At 39.1% G+C, this 19779-nt stretch overlaps 1 protein-coding gene across 4 annotated transcripts in view; it reads left to right on the top strand.

The window, feature by feature from the left end:
* The window catches only part of IPCEF1 (interaction protein for cytohesin exchange factors 1), a 48147-nt gene that overhangs the window by 9778 nt on the left and 18590 nt on the right, over positions 1 to 19779 (top strand). For 3 of the 4 annotated variants that reach the window (XM_064649196.1, XM_064649200.1, XM_064649199.1), the window contains 5 exons: positions 4067 to 4140; positions 5792 to 5863; positions 8748 to 8809; positions 12763 to 12851; positions 18542 to 18911. In XM_064649196.1, coding sequence (XP_064505266.1) covers positions 4067 to 4140; positions 5792 to 5863; positions 8748 to 8809; positions 12763 to 12851; positions 18542 to 18911 — 667 coding nt within the window. The remainder of the gene's footprint in view (positions 1 to 4066; positions 4141 to 5791; positions 5864 to 8747; positions 8810 to 12762; positions 12852 to 18541; positions 18912 to 19779) is intronic. The other variant, XM_064649198.1, reaches the window with a different exon arrangement.

The raw sequence follows: 19779 nt of genomic DNA, 5'->3' as shown, positions 1-19779 counted from the left end.
GTTTGAACTAAGAGGAAACAGAAGGGTTGGCTTTGCAATGGTAACACAGAAAATGTCAGAAAATGGATCTGAGCAGTCAGACTTTCTGGGTGCGTACAGGAACACCAGACTCCTTGGACAACTGCTTTTCATTAGCGTTTGATCCCTTTTTTGAGCACAGCTGTCTGTAGGCAGCTGCCTTGAAGACAAGCGTTTAAAGAGGACAGTGTGAGATCCTGTCTAATACTTTAGCAATACTTTAGTTCTTGTACTGAAACCCCAGAGGGAATCAGTACTCCTATAGGAAGAGGGGGGTGGGGAGGGTGAGAATCATCACATATAAACCCAGGTTCCCAGCTCTTTGTGCTTGTTTTGACTGTGTTGGATAGTATTGGCTGGAATGGGACAAAAGACTAAATCCCTCCTTCTGGTGGGTCATTAGGATAGCTTGACTGGTTTTCCAAGTACAGCTGAAATAGAGTTTTGCACAATGTGTAAAAGATGGTTGTCATGGGGACTACGTTGAAAAAAAAAAAGATATAAAATTAAAGGGTTGCAGGCTGTGATCTACTGTCACTGTTTATCTTTGTGTTTGGTTATGGGGTTTTTCCGATTTACTGCATTTAAATTGGTCCTCACTCCAGCAGCTTTTCTGGAAGCTGTATAATTACAATCTTTTAAAACAAAAATCTTTTACCTTTGAGTTGTAGTTGCCGCTCACATGGGCGAGAAAAAGTCATTGATGTCGGCTGATTGTGCTGAGAGCTTTGGGGACCTCTGGTCCAGTATCTTACACAAATTATTCACAGTTCTATGGGTTGCCTCATTCATGTACTTGGCAGAGAGAAAAAAGACTGAAAAGGTTTGAGGACTGAAGTGATCCTCCAACATCCACAAGGTATTCTGTGGGCAGTGCTGAAACACTGATGAAGCCATGAGGAGTACCCTGATTTGCAGACCGGAGCTGTTCCACAATAACAAGATATTTCATGTTACGGCACTATTTTTAAAAATCTTTCTGTAACATTACACTCACTTTAAATGACTTACTAAATCTCCTAGAGCCACAACATTTAGATAACATATTGAGGAAAGCTGAAAAAGACATTAGCTTCTTTCATTGGATTCATGCATTATGTTTCATAAACAAATTCTTTTTGGAGTGCAAAGCTTTTTCTGTGAAAAAATGGTCACTTTTTTTTGCCCCAAGCATTTGCAGAGACTGTTGTTATTACTGAAATTATTTTTCTACAACTTAGTGTAGCAAAAGTACAGATTTTTGTGTTAGGCTAGCCTTCATAAAAACCACAAGAGATAAAAGCTTATTCTTTTAAACAACTTGATCAAGTAGAAAACAGGTCGAGGTTCTTTTTATCTGAGTTTTTTAGGGCTATTTTACAGCTTTGCATCAAAATCTCGAGGATGCTTGAGTGAAATGTGTGAGTCAAACAACAGCATGCTAAAGTCATGTTAAAGATAACATTTTGAAGAAAGAAAGCATTTATGATTTCTATACACTTTTAATGTTTTAAAATTATTTTTTCCCCCAAGAATGACCAAAAAGATGACTTCCACATGTTCTGTTCCTACGGTTTATTTGGAATTCTATTTGCTGACTATAATAACACTCATAAGGTTTTACTGTTGTGACTTCCTTTTTTTCCTTCCTTTTTTTTCCCTGATAATTATGGAACTACATACCCATCAGATTCCTCTTTTCTGTTACATAGATGGCACGTTTCAGATGTGTACAAGTACTGCATTAAAAAGTTCACACCATTATCCTCTTCATTTATAACATGTAAGAAAGGCCAACCTGCCCCAGACCCAAGTCACTCACTCACCCATCTGATGGCTTATCCAGCTCAGGCCACTGATTTACTGCTGTGTGTGTGAGAGTGTATTCCTTCACACAGGGTCTTGCTCTTAAACTGAGTTTATTGATTCATACTGCAGAGAAACAACTGGCATTGTATAAATTTTTCATCCAGCAATGCATGCAATAGTGACTTTGATACCTCAGGGACTGCTTTTTTGAGATTGGTCTCTGGTGTTCTTAGAGTAGTCTTGGGAATGAAACAGGATTTTCAGTTTTCTTGCTGACCCAATCCAGTAAGTGACCACTCTTTCTGGTACAGAAATGCAGGTAATACCTTCTCTATCTTTAGTACAATGCAGCCCATGAATAGAGCTCCTTCTTTACTCACTCCTACTCATTGGCTGATCCCTATATACTTAGTAGACTATGGATCTGGAATGGTAATACTTGCTTAAGGTCTAAGTGATTGACATACACATTATGGAAAAAAAAAAAAGAAAGACTTTAACAAAATCTTGTCAATTATTTTTTTGTTATTTTATCTCAATAAGTTTAGTCTCATGAAATGCCAACCTGTGGAATGTAAACAAAAGCTCCTCAAGCCAGCCTCGAACTGATTTTTACAGATACAAATACAATCAGAGAGAGTTAAAAGCCCACAATAGCAAATAAGTACTTTTTTATACAAACACTGCAAAATCAAGATATTTTCAGCCCAGATGTGGAAAAACATCATTGTTTCTCCTATACCTAAAGAAAATAACAAAAAGCCCTTCCACTGCTGCTTTTTTTTCTATGTGTATATGTGTGTGTGTCGTGGAGCAGCAACTCTCAATGATGCAAAAAATATAAACCTCTCCTCTGAATGTTTAATACATGTAAATGACAGGAATGATGGTTATGCCATGGTTTATTGTATACCAAAGAACAGATATGCAGAGCTGCGGGGAAGCCACCCACTGAAATATCCATTCTGTATCTGTATTTCCATTCTTGGAGGTTCATACTTCCAAGAATTAAAGCTCAAAGACTTGTCTTGATGAACATCTTTTTATAGTCACATCATATTCATGCATAATGAGACTTGAGATACTGTCAGTCATCTTCATTTACCCTCTGCCTTTGTAATTGTGTATATTTTACCTGCTTTAGCTCAGTGTTCATTTTCAGAATGTTAATGTGCCTAGGGATAGTGGCTGGGTGCAGCAAAAATGGGATTTAGGAATGAACATTTTCTATGTCTTGGAAAGTACTTTTTTTCCTGACATTACATGCTAGAGACTTTTGTCTATATTATATATTGCTCATCTTAGGAAGAGTCCTAGTCTCATTGCAGATGACTAGGTGTATGTAGACAGATGACGTAAAGGAAGATGTTTCCACTTCAGATGTTTCAGTTTCAGGCAGCAAGAACAAGAATTTGAGGCTTACTGGTCACCTCAGTTTTGCTGGAGCGACTCTCTAACAGAGGGTCCTGGTCACCTAGAACAGAGATGTCACTGCTCAGTAAACCTTCTTGCATTCAGAAAGGACTGACTGGATATAAACAGTGTACTGTAAATGTCTGCCTGGCTTTTGTTACCTCTTGTACCATGCGGGAAAATTTCGGGGGGGGAGTGATAGCTGGGTGGCCAAAGCCACCTGAGGCTGGTTTACAGTGTTTAACGACAGAGCTCAGCTGTGTGGGATCATCCCCTTGCACCATTTCACCTTGTGGGGTGGGAGTAACCTGTATTGCCTTTGCTTTGCTCATGTACAGACATATGTAGGTGATCCTGCAAAATGGTCCATGCTACAATTATGCAGGGGACACTCTCCTCTGTTTCTGCTTAGAATCATTTTGGGTCACTTTTGAATTGTATTTTTCAGCTATATGTGGATCATTATATGTGGTGCTGTTACACATCTGTGTAACACAAATACATGCTTCATCATGGAACAAACACTCCTTTATGATTGTATGTAACATCAAGACCTGAAAGGATGATATAACCCTTATTCATCCTTATTAATCAACAAAACCTATGCTCACACTCTGCCACTTGCACCAACAAGAGTGGTGGCTTTCTAGCATCCAGGGTTTGCACAAATATAGATCACAGAGGAATATTTCTTTGGTGTTGATCTGTCCCCATGGTGATGAGCATGTATTTTTACAGTATAAAAAGCTGTCAAAAACAAGAACTTGCATGCTAAATATTATTCAGCATTGGAGTTTGCTAGCTTGCTAATTGGTTGATGTGGTGATATTTAATTTTTTTTTTTAAGGCTGAAAAAGCAGAAGGATTTATCAGACTTCCAGACTTCAGTGTGGATCGAGCAATTGAATGCAAAAAAAAGCAGTAAGTTTATCTCTTGTTCCCAGTTTTGCATGATTTTTACAACATTGCAAGGAATGAATCTCAGTAGTCTTTGACGACAAAGATGTGGGGAGTTCTTTTGTGTTGTATAAATAATGAGATATTAATTGAGCTACTGAAAGGAAACCATATTGCAAAAATATTTTTTAAAAATCTCTGCCAGATGTGCTTTGCTAGAACTACAAATAAAAAAAATAGATCAGTGTGCCAAATGATTTTTTTTCCTCCTTCTTTTCGTACAGCGATTATGAGTAAGCTTGTAGTCTGTCTCAGATAGCTCCTCTTAGTTGAGGAGGTCAGCAGTGGTGCAAGTAGTGCCACTTCCCTCCAAGCTGAGACTGTTCTTTAGGCTTCTGTGGTGCAACTGAGCTTGGGCTGTACTTGAAGCCTTTGGTTGTGCAGGGAATAAAACCTTTGTTTAGCAGGGTGCATATTTGAAAATATTGTTTCCAAACTCTCTATGCAGCACTGACTTCCAGCTGCTTCTGATCACACTTCAAAGGTTTGGAGGGGTGTTGCTGTTGTTCGAAGTTATAAAGCTCAGCATGATTTTTATTGTGTCTCCCTCAAAAGAAAGCCTTCATTCTTCTGTTCGGGTCTCATGCTGCAATTGCTGTAGGTGTTCTTGAGGTTAACTGTGGGCTGGACTCCTCCAAGGAAAGGGGGCAGCTATTTTGAATATGGGGCACTCCATTTTGTTTTCTCAGAGAAGAAGTTGAGTCACATAGTACAGAACCATGAGAAAATGTCTTTCACTTCAGTGGCTGTTGGCTGGGAGGGAAATGTTCTCATCACTTGTTTGGATAAGTTAGGAAAACCAGTACTGCTGGGTCAGCTAGGGCCCAGCCAACTATGTGTGTGTGCTTCCATTGGACAGTCACCTAATGAGGTACAGAAGAGTGAAGATACACAGTCTCAGGCTTGGACACTATGTTTTAAGTAAAAAAAGGCACTGAAAACTCTTAGTGGTGGATATTCAACTAAAGCATAGTTTGGGGCTGAGACTGACAGATTAACTATTGGAGGTAGCCAGGGGACTTAACTCCATTTTGTTTGTTTCACACCTGCCATCTATTTGCCTCTTTGGTCCCCCCTAAAACTTGTCTTGGAAAAGTCATTGAAGAGTCAGTCACTGTTTGCCAACTGTGTGCCACTTGTGACTTTACTGTGTCACATGTCCCTTCCCACAGCCATCAGTTTTCCATGCTGTGGGGTCTTAGCCTGATTAATCACTCATGGAAGCTGTTCAATGCCTTGGGTCACTGCTGGTATTTCCTCTGAACTTTTTCAGGCTTGCTTTAATTTTAGAGCTGGAGGAAGCAAAACTGCACACAGTATTTGAGGTTTGGGAATGCAACAGAATTATGTAATGAAACAATGGAAGTCTTTTTTTTAATTCTTTATTCCTTCCTTTTTAGTTCCTGTGGTTTATACTCTCTGAATAATGTGTGGCCAAGGAAGTGAGCTAAAAATAGATTAGAGTTTTAAGGGAAGAGCTATATGGATGGACAAGTTAATCTGGACTAATACAGTGGATTGAATATATATTTTAAATAATTCATTCAGCTATTATTTTTTCTTTCTTATATAAACTAATTTTCTTTTTGTCTCTTATATTTTTCTTTTCCTAAAGTGCTATTAAGATCAGCCACCCACAGATCAAGACATTTTATTTTGCGGCAGAAAATGTTCTGGAAATGAACACGTAAGTAGGAGTGACTGGTCATGTTTCATCCTGTCTTATGCATGAGAACACCCTTTGAAAGTTCATTCTTTCACTGTCAAGTGGTTATTGACAAAGCTATTTGGGGAATTACTGAGTCTAGTTTGTTTTCTGATCGCTGAATGGAAGGAAACTGAAGAAATTTGTTCCCTAATGATACTTGAAATCAGAATCATATAATTAACCCAATTTTGATACTAATCTTCCCAACATTTGCTGGTAAAATTCCTTTCAATAGAGAGGTGCTAAGATTTGATAGTAAGTTCATCACCTTGGGAGAAGTGAGGGCTTAATATAGTTTTGTCCCAGAAGTGAACCAGGACTAGAATATAACAGCATCTGCTTTCAGAGTAGTGCGAAACTGTTGCAGTTGAACAATCCTCGTGACAGATCAGAAATTTGCTTTCCACAAATGCCCAGCAGAAGAACAACCAGATAGTTATTCTATTAATGCAAGAAGTAAAAATGGATATGAATACTGCCATTTTGGAAGTCACAGAGCTATCAGAAAGATATGATTTTATACTGGTCCAATTTTGACTGATTCAGATATATCTCATATCTTCTTTGTCTTTTTTACTTCAGATTGCAGTCTATTCACAATGCTATTGCATTAAATGGCCAAATACTGGACACAAAGTGGTACAATTTAAATAGGAAGGGAGATCCTATGGTAGTCAGCTCAGGATTTTAATCATAGCTCTGCTGGTGATCTTTGTGAGATTCTTCATAGGTCATTGACTATTCTTTCCCTCTATAAATAGGAGACCTCATGCATATTTACTACAATAGAAAAGGATAGAGTTTGAGGGAATGAGTGTGACCTCCTGAAAGGCCTATAGATTCAGAAATGTACAATACTACAGTAGTGTATGTGCATAGATATAAATAAATCTGTACTCTATAGATGTATGCAGGTTAATATAGAAGGAAAGAATGCATTGCCCTTTGAAACTTGGAGAAGCATGGAGTATTCTGGTGGGGAGATAACCATCCATTTCCATATTCCTGCATTTCCCACCAGAACTCCTGAATGGAGTGACAGTTCTTGAGGCAGATAGGGTGAGGATGACTGAGAATGAGGGACTGCTGGACAGGAGTCTTTCTATAGAGAGAGTAACCCTGGTTGAGAGCTAAGAGATGGAAGGATGTTTGGAGAAGGAAAATTAGAGCTAATGGAGGACATTAGTGAGTGTTAACAGCCAGTTTGTAGCCCAGCTGGAAATTCTCATGTGAGACATGTTTAGTCTCATGGGAGTCAGTGATTGAAACCTACGCAGATGTCCCAGCTCTTATGCCCCCAGAATGATTTTCTTCAAACTCCACTTTTTGTGTAAATTTCATTTTGGCTTAGAACTATTTCACCTAGTGTTAAAGCAGCTTGCACTATGCTGCACTAATTTCTCACTGTTGCAGCTGATGATGTTTTCCTTTGCAAAGTATAAAATACATGCATTTAATACATAAAGTACACACATGCTCACGCATATGTCAAAACAGACTAAAAGACGTCTGTTCTCTTGGCTCCAGTCCTGCAAATACATATGTGAGTGGCTCCACTGAACTCACTGGAGCATTCGTGTGTGTTGAGTTACTGGCATGTGTCAGTGCTTGATGGATCATGACCTTTTGTAACTCTTCATGCATGTATCTATATATGCATATGCCTACATGTATATCTATTAAATCAACAGTGGATTTATTAATACAATCATTTGCTTCATTAATTTAGCATATACTTGCTATTGTCATGCACACATGAAAAGTAAAGGCATGCTGACTAGCTGCATGCATTTAGCTGGCCAGCTGTACATAGTTATTAGTGACTTTTCTTCCGTTGTCATTAATGAAGTCCTAGAATTTTTTTAGCAAATCTTTTCTTCCGTTAAGGTGGGTTTTCATTTAAAAAATCATTCTGTTATGATTAACTGTCAGAAAAGAGTCAATAAACCACTCTTACAGAAATGACTTTTTCTGAATTGTTAGGTGGCTCTATTGTTCATACTGCACTCTAAAACTGTAGTTACTTTGATCTTGCTAGCAAATTTTCTATAGCTTTATTAGAACCAAGATAAAACAAAATGGGTTTGGGTTTCCCCCCCACCCAGTAATGAATTTTAATTCCTGTCCCTCATACATTCCCTATTCAGGCTTGAGTTTTAATCTGAAAGGCTTGAGCTTTTTCAGCCGTTAGTTTCTTAAAACATGGATAGATCTGAATGATATACAGACAAACACAATACACAAAAAGTATATCTAAGGGATGTTTCTAGCTCTAGAAAAATGCAGCCACCTAAAAAGAGAAATTAAAAAAAACATTACTAGTAGCTTAAAGCAACACAGGAAGTAAGACTTACTAAACCTGAAAGGACATAGGAAGTTGAAGAACAGAATATTATGGTCAAAAAGTCTGGTTTTAAATGACTCAGATTCTCAGATGGTGCTGCAATAGTTTTGGCCAGGCCATCTGACATCATCTTCTACGGCTCCCATGCCTTTGCTTCATCTGAGGTGAAAGGTGACACCTCAATTGCTGGACTAAATCACTGACATGGTGATATAGCACAAATACTTTTCCTTTAGCTTCCACAAATGCAACTTCTTGGTCATCAGTAGAGCTTTTTTTCCAGGATCAGGTAAAGAAGATGTCCAAGGCAATTAATCCTGCTCACCACAGGGAATATTAGTATTCAGGTAACTGGTGTCTTTCTAGAAGAGTATCTAAGAAATAGAAAATTTGACATTTAGTCTTCAGACTAATGAAAATAGATGTGGTGATGTAGAACACAACTGAAAGGAGCAAAACTCTGTCTGTCTGAGGAGCATGCAAGTACCCCTGACTATTTTCCCTCTGTTTCAAACACAGGTGGCTAAGTAAGCTGGGGATGGCTGTAGACCCTCAGGCACCAAACGGGAAGAATGAGGAAGGTATGCTGCTAACTGTTTTCAGTGTGTAACTACATTGTGTTCTTCACAGTTTTTGTTTGACCAAATTTTTGTCAGCTATTTTCTTTCTTTTAAACTGTCATCTTGAGTCTGTCTGCTGTCTGAGCTCAGAGAAACCACAGTGACCTGGCACAAAGTAATCACAGAAAAAGAAAAAATGGTGAGAAACAGTGTGACTGAGGGAGACACTGTGATCTTGTGAGAAGTGTATAACTACTTTCTGGCAGTTTGCTGTCTTGCTAAGCCTACCAAGTGTGAAGAGAAACAGCTGTGCTGCTCTGGGTTTTGAGCTGGTGACTTATATTACAGGAGCTGTGCAACAGCATAGGAGCTTACAGGCTTGGGAACAACTTGTGCACTGTAGACTCATCCCTAATGTCTCGTCCATTCCTGGACGTTTCAACAAGATCAATGTAGGGGAACAAGGGGCTGGTAGCACTATTCTGAAGCCTACAATTTCCTTCAGAGCCAGGCCCAGGAGTTCATCAGGAAATAAGTAACTTTAAAAGTTCCCAAGAAATTTATTTACTGTTTGAATTTGCACATTGGCCTAATAGAACTCTTTGATGGGAGTATACCTGTGTTCAAATCACAAATCTGGGCAGAGGACAAAGCAAGTCACCTGTCAGGGCAGTTGGAAAAGCTGCTCATGGGGACACATGTGCTGGGAGCGGATTTAGAAACAGAAGTGTTTTGGGTAACATAATACCAAACCAGGGATGGACTCTAACATGAGGAATATGTACCATCATTTGGGCTTTTGACCCTCTGTTTTTAGAGTATTGGTACTCAATGCCCTTTTTAGAACTGTTCAGGTTGTGAAGGACCTGTCATTATGAAGAAAAAGCTGTTTTTTGCAGTAGTATGAACACTTAGGTGATGCAGCCTGTTTTGTCTAAGCACTGAAATGTTCCTCTTTACGTCCCTTCTGCTTTTTCCCAGAATTCAAGATTGTGTTTTATGCCCATGCTTGGGACATGTAATTCCATTATTGATTAGTTTGATCTGACTTTGTTTATACTCTGGCTCCATTTATACTGTAGCATTAAAGGAGCTTTGGGGCTGGTAAACACAGATACCACTGACTCAGCATGTCTCATCAATTTATTTTTTTTCAGTTCACGGTTGTTTTTTGTCAGGAAACTTGTTAATTCCTACACTGTCTAGTTCCTCCTAAATGCCTGTGTCCTCTTTGAGCCCAGTTTTGTATCAAATCAGTTTAGGATAAAGGGCTATATTCAGTATTAGGCTGTGTAGCAAGAACTGCAAGGTAATTGTACTCAGTGAGGAAGTGTGCAAATATGTTGTCCATGTTTTCACAAAGGAAGGGATTGATGGAAAATGAGGATGGCCAAAATTTTATACATGAGAACAATTTTTTTAAGCTTCAAAAATTGTAGTATTTGTTGTATTGGCTGAATTGAGAATTATAAAACAATACAAAATTAGTCACTTCACTAATCTTAATTAAAAAAAATATGACCAAAAGATACAAAATAATCCACTCAATAACCTCTGCAGCTAGTTGTCTGATTACCCTTCAGTAACATAACATAGCTGAGAATTCTTGAGGTTTTAAAGCTAGTGGCCCATCTCCCCTTCAGAAAAAGGCCTTCTGATTCTGGTGTCAAACACCTCCTTATCTTTTCATGCATGTTTTGTCACAGGTGATCAAGCAGCTGTCTTGAGTGTGGGTGCAGCACCCACTGATGTGCCTGGGTAGATGTGCCCTTGCAGAGGCATTGCTGTGCTTCAGAAAAACACTGTCAGTACCCACAGTCACTTCTGTTCCTGCTGATCCGGTTTTTCCCTCTGTATCACACCCCATAATTCTTCAGAAGTCTTGTCGCTTGTTATGACATTTCTTGTGTATTCATGTACTTTTTATGCATTTTAACACCACCACTCCAACCTCATTTGCTTATTTAGAGTATCAGAAACAGCTGTTGATTCTTTTTGGGGTCTTCTATGTGCCTAAAAGGGGAGACGTAGAAACAGTAAGCTTTTTACTAGGAGTTACTCAAAAAGGCATTAATAGAGTCTTAGAATTTGATATAGCCCTTACTGCAGCCAGTCTCAGTTCTTTATGCTTAGATGTGCCAGCACATATTTCCAGTAAACAGAATAGCAGCTATGCTATTCAAAATCCCTATAGTTCTGCAAACAGTATAGGGAGAAAAGGTAATCAGTCTCTTTGCTATCAATGTTAGAAAGTTCTCTCTCATGTATAAAATTCTTCTCTCTTACAACTTTATTCCCCTCACTTTGTGCTTATTAAAACCCCTAAATGATATTCATAAAAATAAAGTGAGTGGGTATTAATTTAACTACAAGATGAGCTCATCACAGGTGATTGCCCAGAGATCGTGCTAATACACTTCCTTCTAGTAGTGTGAACCCCCGAAGCACAGCTCTGACAAAATACTCCCAGAACATAAGCAACCCCTGCCCCCTGGGGCAAAGAGCTGGACGGTTGCTGTTAGCTGCTCCTGGACAGCTGAAGCTGCTGCCGGCAAAGGGAGGGAGCGGCAGTGCAGAGTGCTGGATCCTGGGGAGACCACAAGGGCAGTCTCTGTTCTGGTGACCCTCGGCGCTCACTCATGTTGTCCTCATTAAGCTCTGGCTTTGTCTTCGCAAACTCTGGTGTCCCCAGCTCAGTGAGGTGGGGATGGGTGCAGTCACTCTGTGCATGTGGTGTCAGCACTTGCTCCTGTAAAGGTTGCACACGTGCTGGGAGATTTATCAAAGGAAACCCACCTTTGCGGCCTTTCAGTACTTAAAGGGAGCCTGTAAGAAAGATGGGGACAAACTTTTTGGTGGGGCCTTTCGCAACAGGACAGGGGTAATGGTTTTAAACTAAAAAGGGGTCAATTTAGCCTAGATATAAACAAGTAATTTTTCACAGTGGCAAAAAGCTGAGACAGGTTGCCCAGAGAGATGGTAGATGCCCAATTCTTGGAAACATTTAAGGTCAGGCTGGATGGGGCTCTAAGCAACTTGATCTAGTTGAAGATATCCCTGCTCATTGCAAGGCGGTTGGACTATAGGATCTTTAAAAGTTCCTCCCAACTCAAACTATTCTATGATTCTATGATCTTGCCCAAAGTTTACAGGCAGGTCCTGGGAATAGGAACCACCAACATATTGCCTCCATTTTTCTGTGTCTTATCAATGATTATCACTTCATTTAATCCACTTTAAAAAAAAAAATGGAGAAAATGTTTTCACCTGCTACACAGATAGGTGAAAGAAATAACAGCATGACTGCCTCTGCTACATATCAAGAGATATACTGAGTTTCAGTTTGTTTTTTGTTGAAAAAAGAAAAACAAAACAAAAAAAGGAAGATAAAAAAAGATAAACGGGTTGTATAGCCCTGCAGTATTTTGTTTTTACCTCTGCACATGTACTGCCATGTCGTATGTCATGCCTATGTGGGTTACTGTGTGATGACAAAAGACAAGGCTGCTCTGTGGTTTCCAAAGCATGATGGGAGCAGTCTGTTTACTACAAAATTGCATCCAAAACCCTAATACCTGTTGCTAGCTCCAGGAAAACTTACTGGTTACAAAGATTAAGGAACTGCCTCTGCTACTTGCTACAGCTCTCCCTAACTTCTACTATAAATGAAACTCTTACTTTAAACACTGCAAAGAGAGGAAAAAAACCCCACCCCAAACCTACTTGTGAAGCTATCTAGAGCAGTGTTTCCTGTCATAGCAAATTAACACTTTTTTTTTAATTAAAAAAATTTTTTAAAAATGTATTGCCATTAAGTAATGAAGCGTTACCACAAGTGGGTTAGGAGGCACTGGCTTGTTAAAGTGTGGTTCTCAGTCCAGAATATCCTGCTTGGTGATCTTTGGTTACCACAGCATTGTGAGGAATAAATGTTTTGATCTAACTCTTTTGCTCATTTTCCATGTCTGCCTCAGAATGTTACAGCGAAAGCGAACACGATGATCCAGAAATAACGGACACGCCACCTCCCCCCTACACAGTCCAGCCCTCACCTCCTCCCTTGGTAAGTGTTCCAGTAATTAGCCTGTTTCTTGTTGCAAGCCAGTTGAAACAAAATTCTCTTGAGGTGGTGCACTTTTAAGAATAACCTACAACAGTGTCTGGAAATGTTCACCCTGTGTGCCTGTGAAATGTGGATGCACTGACTGCCCCTGTCCTATGGCAGAGCACACAGTTATCACATCCTGCACTGCAGGGAGCTTCACACCGTAAGAGATCAGCTCCTTCCAATGCAGGCATATTTGTCTCGCTGGAGAAAGGAAGGTGTCTACCTCATACACACACTTTATATTTTCTTTACCAGATTTTCAACACACTGCTATAAGCTACTTTTTCATAATATTCTCTTTTTTTTTTTTTTAAATCCACCCTGAAATTTCTTTCTTTTTGTGCCCCTGGTAGCATCATCCAACAGCTTTGTATTTATTTATTTGAGTGAGCTCTTTCTAAGACTGCTGAATTTGAAGCTGCTTCTGTGGCAGTGAAGAGAAGTGAAGGGAAAGAGGCCTCTTCTAACAGCGATAAAATCTGTTCTTTTCCTCTACCTCTGAAAAATAGACTATGAAAAAAGAAAATAGGCATCCTTCCAAAATCTATGCATTTTTTCTTTCTAAGTATAGCATATTTGCCCAGAATATTCCTTCCTGTCTCACTTAATTTCATAAATTAGAAAAAGTACTATGCAGCCTCGTGTCTAACCAAATTGACTCACCTAATTATTAGCCACATATTGTCCTATTCATCGTTTCTATATCATCGCTTTTCCCAGTGATCTCAGCTCTCTTATATGTGCTTTAAAATGGGAGATTTACTTAATTCTTTGTCTAGAAATCTGGTTTGGGGTGGTAATGCAGCCCAAATAAGGAATCCTGAGTTCAAGCCTTTTCCTTCACTAGCTGAAAGTTAACATCGAGAGGTGTGCAGTAATATACTAAATAGTCTCCTTGCATCTCAAGGAAGGGAAGTGTCTGCTGCCTCACTGGTATGGTACAGGTTCCTATATGGCACAGAGGCAATGAAGCAGTAGCAAATCTGAAATAGACAGATGAGCTAGAGAAACTTGTGTGATGATAGGCATTAATAAAAGGAGATGTCATACACAGGGTTGCCTGTCTGACAATAATTAGCTCACATAAAGCTGGGAATGTATGTCACACTGTCACCCACTTACCCCCCTCTGTTTCAGTCAGATAAGTCAGTCTTCACTTCCTCTCTTGAAACAGTTGTGTAATGTTTATCACTGTAAAACAACCTGTCTAGCACTTGTGGGGTGCAGGGTGTTCACTACTGTGTAGAACGTGATTCTTTATGGCCTGTATTAACTAGACGTTAAATGTGGCTGAGTGGCTATAAATATCAGAGAAAATAAGAACTCTGGTATTATATCTCCAACAGTTATTCTGGGCCAAGGGTCAATAATAAAGCATTTTGAATTTTATACCTCAGTGTTTTGCTTTTAAGAGACTGTAGATGTTTTTTCCGTCTGCTCCCCTCTGAGTGAATGCTCGCATTTTTCCAGATGATGAGTTTTAAACAGGTGTTGTTTTTTAGTTTTCCATTTTTCTGGCTTCCTGTTCCTTGTTGGTCTGTTGCTGAAGGGGTGATCTCTGGTTGTCTCCTTCCCATATGCTCCTCTTGAGTGCTGGCCTCCACATTTTAGCAGGGGACAGGCAAATTGTGCAGGCAATTGTGCAAGTGCTGAGGGGTCATGTTTTCTCAAGCTTTCCCTTAAAGATTATCTTCTCTCAAGCCTTTACCTTTCCCAGCTGATGTCCCTTCTTATCCCAGCTTAAAATCCCTTTCCCTGTGGACAAAGGTTAGTGTCTCCTGAGCAAAGTTGTCATCTTTTCACCCCAGAACTGGCCACTGGAACAAGCTCCAGTTGCTGTGGGTCTGCCGTGCGCTCAGCTTGCTTACAGAGTGAGTAGGAACAGCTGGGTACCAATGCAGTTGTGTTTGACTGCAAGCCAGAGTCTTCTTTTAAATGCCCGATCTAATGTCCCTTTCGCTTCTGGACAAGTGCTGGAGCAAGGTAACCATTGGGAGGATTGGGAAGGCACAGCTTCTATGAGGAAGTCAGTTCCAGAAGTGGGGCCCATGATTACCTCAGTGAAGGCTGGTTAAATATTGCTTGTTGCATGTTTATTTGTTGTAGAGTTCTTGAACCAAGCTGTGAGGTCCCAGACATGGTAATGTGCTGGATTTGGGTTGATACTCTGTGGGTACAGTACAGTTGTACTCTGTACAACTTTTGGTTGGCCTGGTTTAATCTTCTCAAATTGCAACTGGAAGTGAAACTCAGCCCAGCATCAAGAATGCCAGAGGCATTGACTAAAGTTAATTTATTTTTATTATTATGTTTTTAATTGCACCTCTTCCTCCTGAGTGCAAAGCCATTTTGCAAAATAGGAATTAGGAGGCCTGGACATTTTGGAAAATCAAACAAATGTTGTCTTACACAGAAAGGCCTCCAAACTTCTTGAAATCAACTCCAAACTGAAAATTATTAATCTGGAAACTAATAGACACTCAGGAGGAGGCTCTGTTACATTTTAGAGCAGCAAACATTTTGTTGTACTTCTAGCATACAGTTTATACTGGCTGTTCTATTCTCTGCTGACTCAAACCATTTTGAAACTTGAAAAAAGTAGTGATCATGAGCTTTCCATGTTCATCCATACTTTTGTGTACTGTGGAAGAAAAAAGCAAGTGAGGAACAAGTAAATTTTAACATCTGTAGGACAAAAGTTAAACTGACCACGTGCATTAATTTGTCCATGTGTGAATGGATTTACAGTTCAAAAATCAGCAGATATGTTGAGACAATAGATTGCAGCAATCCCCAAAAAGCAGTTGAGTTGTTTAAGTCATAATTTTTCTCTAAAAAATGTCTAGAGACTCACTGATCTCCAGTGGAATGCTTATGATCTGCTTTTTAAAATATCCCCAAATGGATATTTATTTTTATATGAATGATTGCAAAAATTCCAAAGGAACCACTCCAATAAGTTAAGTAAACATTTGTCATGCCAAAGAAAAAAACAAAACACAACACATATGTAGAGAAAAAGAAACACCTTCTGGCAGTCATTTATTTTCACCCACATTTTTTATTTAACACACAATGAAAATGAAAACAAAAATATATTCCGTTCAGTGTAGCACAGTTTTAATTTCAATAGCCTTTTTTTTTGCATGGAAAAATGCCAGAAAAATAGAGGTGATATCTAACATCTTCCTTTTCTGGCTTTGAACAGTTGAAATTAGACCATTCACACCATATAAGCAAGAGCCTTTACCGTTCAGTTGATCTACTTGACTTTACAAATACTTCAAAAAATTTGTCTTTGTGATAGGTGCTCTTAGATGAAATGCTTAACGTCACCTGTGTTCCCTGTGGTTGTTTTTAGCACTCACCCGTATAGTTAGTGATGGCTTCTGTCTGTCCTTTGCTTTAGGATGCATATGCTAAGGTTTCCATTTTAAAAACAAAAATGCACCAGAAGCACAATGTTGTACTTCTCATAAGAGGAACGTAAATGTCTGAGTCCTGCCATGTTTGGGAAAGTCTTGGAGGAATTGTGAAAGAATTAGAGAACTTAAGACTTCTGCGGAACAGCTGAAGGCTGGGGTTGTTTAGCCTGAAGAAGGCTCAGGGGGAACCTCATCGCTCTCTACAACTACGTGAAAGGAGGTTATACTGAGATGGGGCCCTGTTTCTTCTACAGCACCTGCAGTGAGAGGACTAGATGAAATGGCCTTAAAGTGAGACAGGGGAGAATTCAGATTAAATGCTAGAAAATTTTTTTTCACTGTTAGAGTGGTCAGGCATTGGAATAGGTTGCCCAGGGAGGTGTGGAGTCACAATCCCTGGAAGTGCAAGAGGCACCTGGATCTGGCACTGGGTTATGTGGTTTAGGGATTGCAGTGGTAGTGCTGGGTTGGTAGTTGGACTGGAAGATCTTAAAGGTCTCCTTCAACCTTGATGATTCTATTATACTATGAATGGCCTTGAAAATTTACAAAAGTGAAGAAACTGTTATAAACAAATGGTACCCGCAATCTGATACTGGTCTTCCTCATCTTCTGAATTGAGTAGTAGTTATATGATACAGCTGTATTAGAAACACAGGAAGGCAAATCTACTTTGTTGTTTTTAATGTAAAAAGGAAGTATACATTACGCTATACAACACTGAATTGCAGAACTTTATATATCATGATCAAAAAAATTGTCACTCTTGGTTTGGTTTATTTGAATAAATCTTAATTTTGGTTTACCAGGTCATAAATAGGTATTCCTGACTGCTCCCTTTATTGTGTTTGCAACTTGTCCAGGTTTCCCTAGCAACACCTTCTCAGTGATTTCCAATACTTTGTCTAGTTATCGTCTGTTTTCCTCCTTGCACAGATCTATTCTACATATATATTGAGAACATAAACTTGCCAGAATTGTGGTCTATCAAGTCTGGTATTCTGGCTTTCATATCATGATGATCTCAGCACAATTTCTGATAGTTTCTGCTAAGAGCTTCACTATAAGGCTTTGTCTTTCCTCCTCTTCCATTACTTTATTTATCACTGTCAATTGATTCTGTTCTGGGTATTTGTGTGTATATTTGTGGGTTTTATATGTATTACTTGTATATTGTTTGGTGGGGGAGAAGTAGCCTAGTGATAGCTCTTCCTGTGTGAGTTGGTTTTGGTGACCAGATAATAGTACAAATCAATCAATGTAAACTTCTAGTGTAGGAAAAGACCTGGGTGCCTAATCACTTGACTGGGAAGCTAAATACTTCTCAAAACTTTGTTCTTTGTCTCAACCTTCCTTTAAATGGAATTTCAACTCCTAACTAACAATGATGACTGTTAGATGTCTCTGAGACCTCTCTGGCTGTATGTGTTTCTGTTAAGGCAGGGTAAGAAGTAGGGGCCTATTGAGTATTGAGGGCCTTAGGATGTCTTAATGATTTCTGATGTGTTTCTTGTGAAGTTTGGATCCTTTTCCAGATCATGTGCTGAAGGGTGAATCTTAGCAGGTGAACAAGCAAACACAAATCTTGTACAATTCCCCATTTCCTACCTTTTGTCCCATAACTATCTGTTTTTTCTTTCCATCATTAATTTGCCATCATATTACCTATCAGCCTTCTTGCCTTGGTGAATGATTATCCCTTGAACGGACCAGGTAAAATACATTTTTACTGTACTTCAGTGTACTTCAGTGCTTGGTACCAATAATCTATGCTTGTTGCATTGGTGGAATTGTTGAATGCTTCAAGAAAACTTCACGTTCAACGGCTAATTTGGAATTTCACTTCTGCACTCTTGGTTAGACCAGTAAAGTGAACACAAATTAAAGAGTGAAGGAGAGTGTGAGACTAGCATGGAAGGCTACATTCAACACAAGATTTTTCCTTGGTCTTTCATTTCTAGACATTGTCAGGTTTGTATCTCTTTTGCCTCTGACCTTCTTGAGGCTTAGTGGCTGAAGCTACTAATTACTCCTACTGCCCTGTAGGAGATTGGCTGCCATAGCTCAGGCTTGTTTGAATGGATAATTAATCAGATTACATCAATTTTTTGTCATTTAGCATTTCAGCTGTATACCTATAACATGTAGAACCTAAGGAAAAGAATGACTTGTAAATAATTTTTCTTTTTTCTTTCCCCTCTGCTTTTTTTTTCTGGAAAGCAGGATCAGCAGAAGTCATCTTTCACCTCAACTCTGTCAAGTGAAGCATCTTGTTCTCTCTCCTCTCCTGAAAGCACTTTCAACTCACAAGAGTCATCATCTTCCTTGGCATCCAAAGTGGTTTATTCTGAGAGGCAGTCCTGGCTTGACCTAGTTAACAGCTCTGCCACAGAAGAGGGTGATCAGCCTTTAACTTTCTGCGTACAGATTCATTCTGATGAGCCGCCAGAAGTAGTCTGTGGAGAAGCAGCAGAAAGCCAGGAAGTCCAGCTTTCCCAACCCAAGAATGGATTCCAAAACTGTAACTTAAGTGCAGATGCACATTGTCTAGCAGTGCCAGATGCAATAGGACAGAGATCACTAGCCAAAGGTGAGCTAATGAGAGATGTGGTTTTTGCTGCAGTCAAACAATATGAGAGTTCAGGGGTTTCCTCAACTTCCTTTTCCCTTCTTTCCTTTATGTTCTTCACTGAAGAGTTTTCCAGTGGCACATCATTTTAAACAAACATTTACTTAGTTGCACATTAAATATATAACCTAGTATCTAGTTGATAGGTATTTTTACAACTTTTCTCAAATTTTACCTGTATGTTAGATTATAGCTTCTGTATATAAATCTAACAGAGATATGGTTTTATTAACTGTCTTTATTTCAATGCAGATGTCTTTTATTCATTAGGATTGAATCAAAATGTTAAGAAAGTGTGTCACAGAACAGACACTCTAAGCAAAATGGAGCATGTGGTTAGGTCAATCTAATTTTAAAAATAAAAGCAGTTGTATTTACTTGAAGTACATACTCCTATTCGTTTCATTAAGCTTCATTGTAATCAAGAGAAAACAACTGCAATATTGAATCAGAAAGTCCATTAGACTGGATTTTGTCTAAGCAAATAGGTTTCTGCACAGGTATCCTCCTACTGAAACGAAATGAAAAAGTTGGCATAGTTCCAGAATGTTGTCATTATTACTGTTCATAACTCTCCTGTGTAGCAAGGCAATCTCCTGCCTTTTGAGCAAAGCTTCTTCATTCTGCATTAAAAGCAGTTGAAGCCTAAGCAGTGTTCATGGTATACAATTAGTCTGCTTATAGAGGTAATACATAAGGAAGAAACAACATTCTTGTGCATCATCTCTTCCCATGATTCCAAATCCTTGTAAGGACTTCAGATGAGTACTTTGTTGCTGAAAGAGCAGGGTTGCCTCAGCATAAAGCAAAACAAAGATGTATCTAAAAG

This window comes from Pseudopipra pipra, chromosome 3 (assembly GCF_036250125.1).
Source record: "Pseudopipra pipra isolate bDixPip1 chromosome 3, bDixPip1.hap1, whole genome shotgun sequence".
NCBI lineage: Eukaryota > Metazoa > Chordata > Aves > Passeriformes > Pipridae > Pseudopipra > Pseudopipra pipra.
The sequence above is the reverse complement of the archived record's forward strand: the minus strand, read 5'-3'. Positions and strand labels throughout refer to the sequence as shown.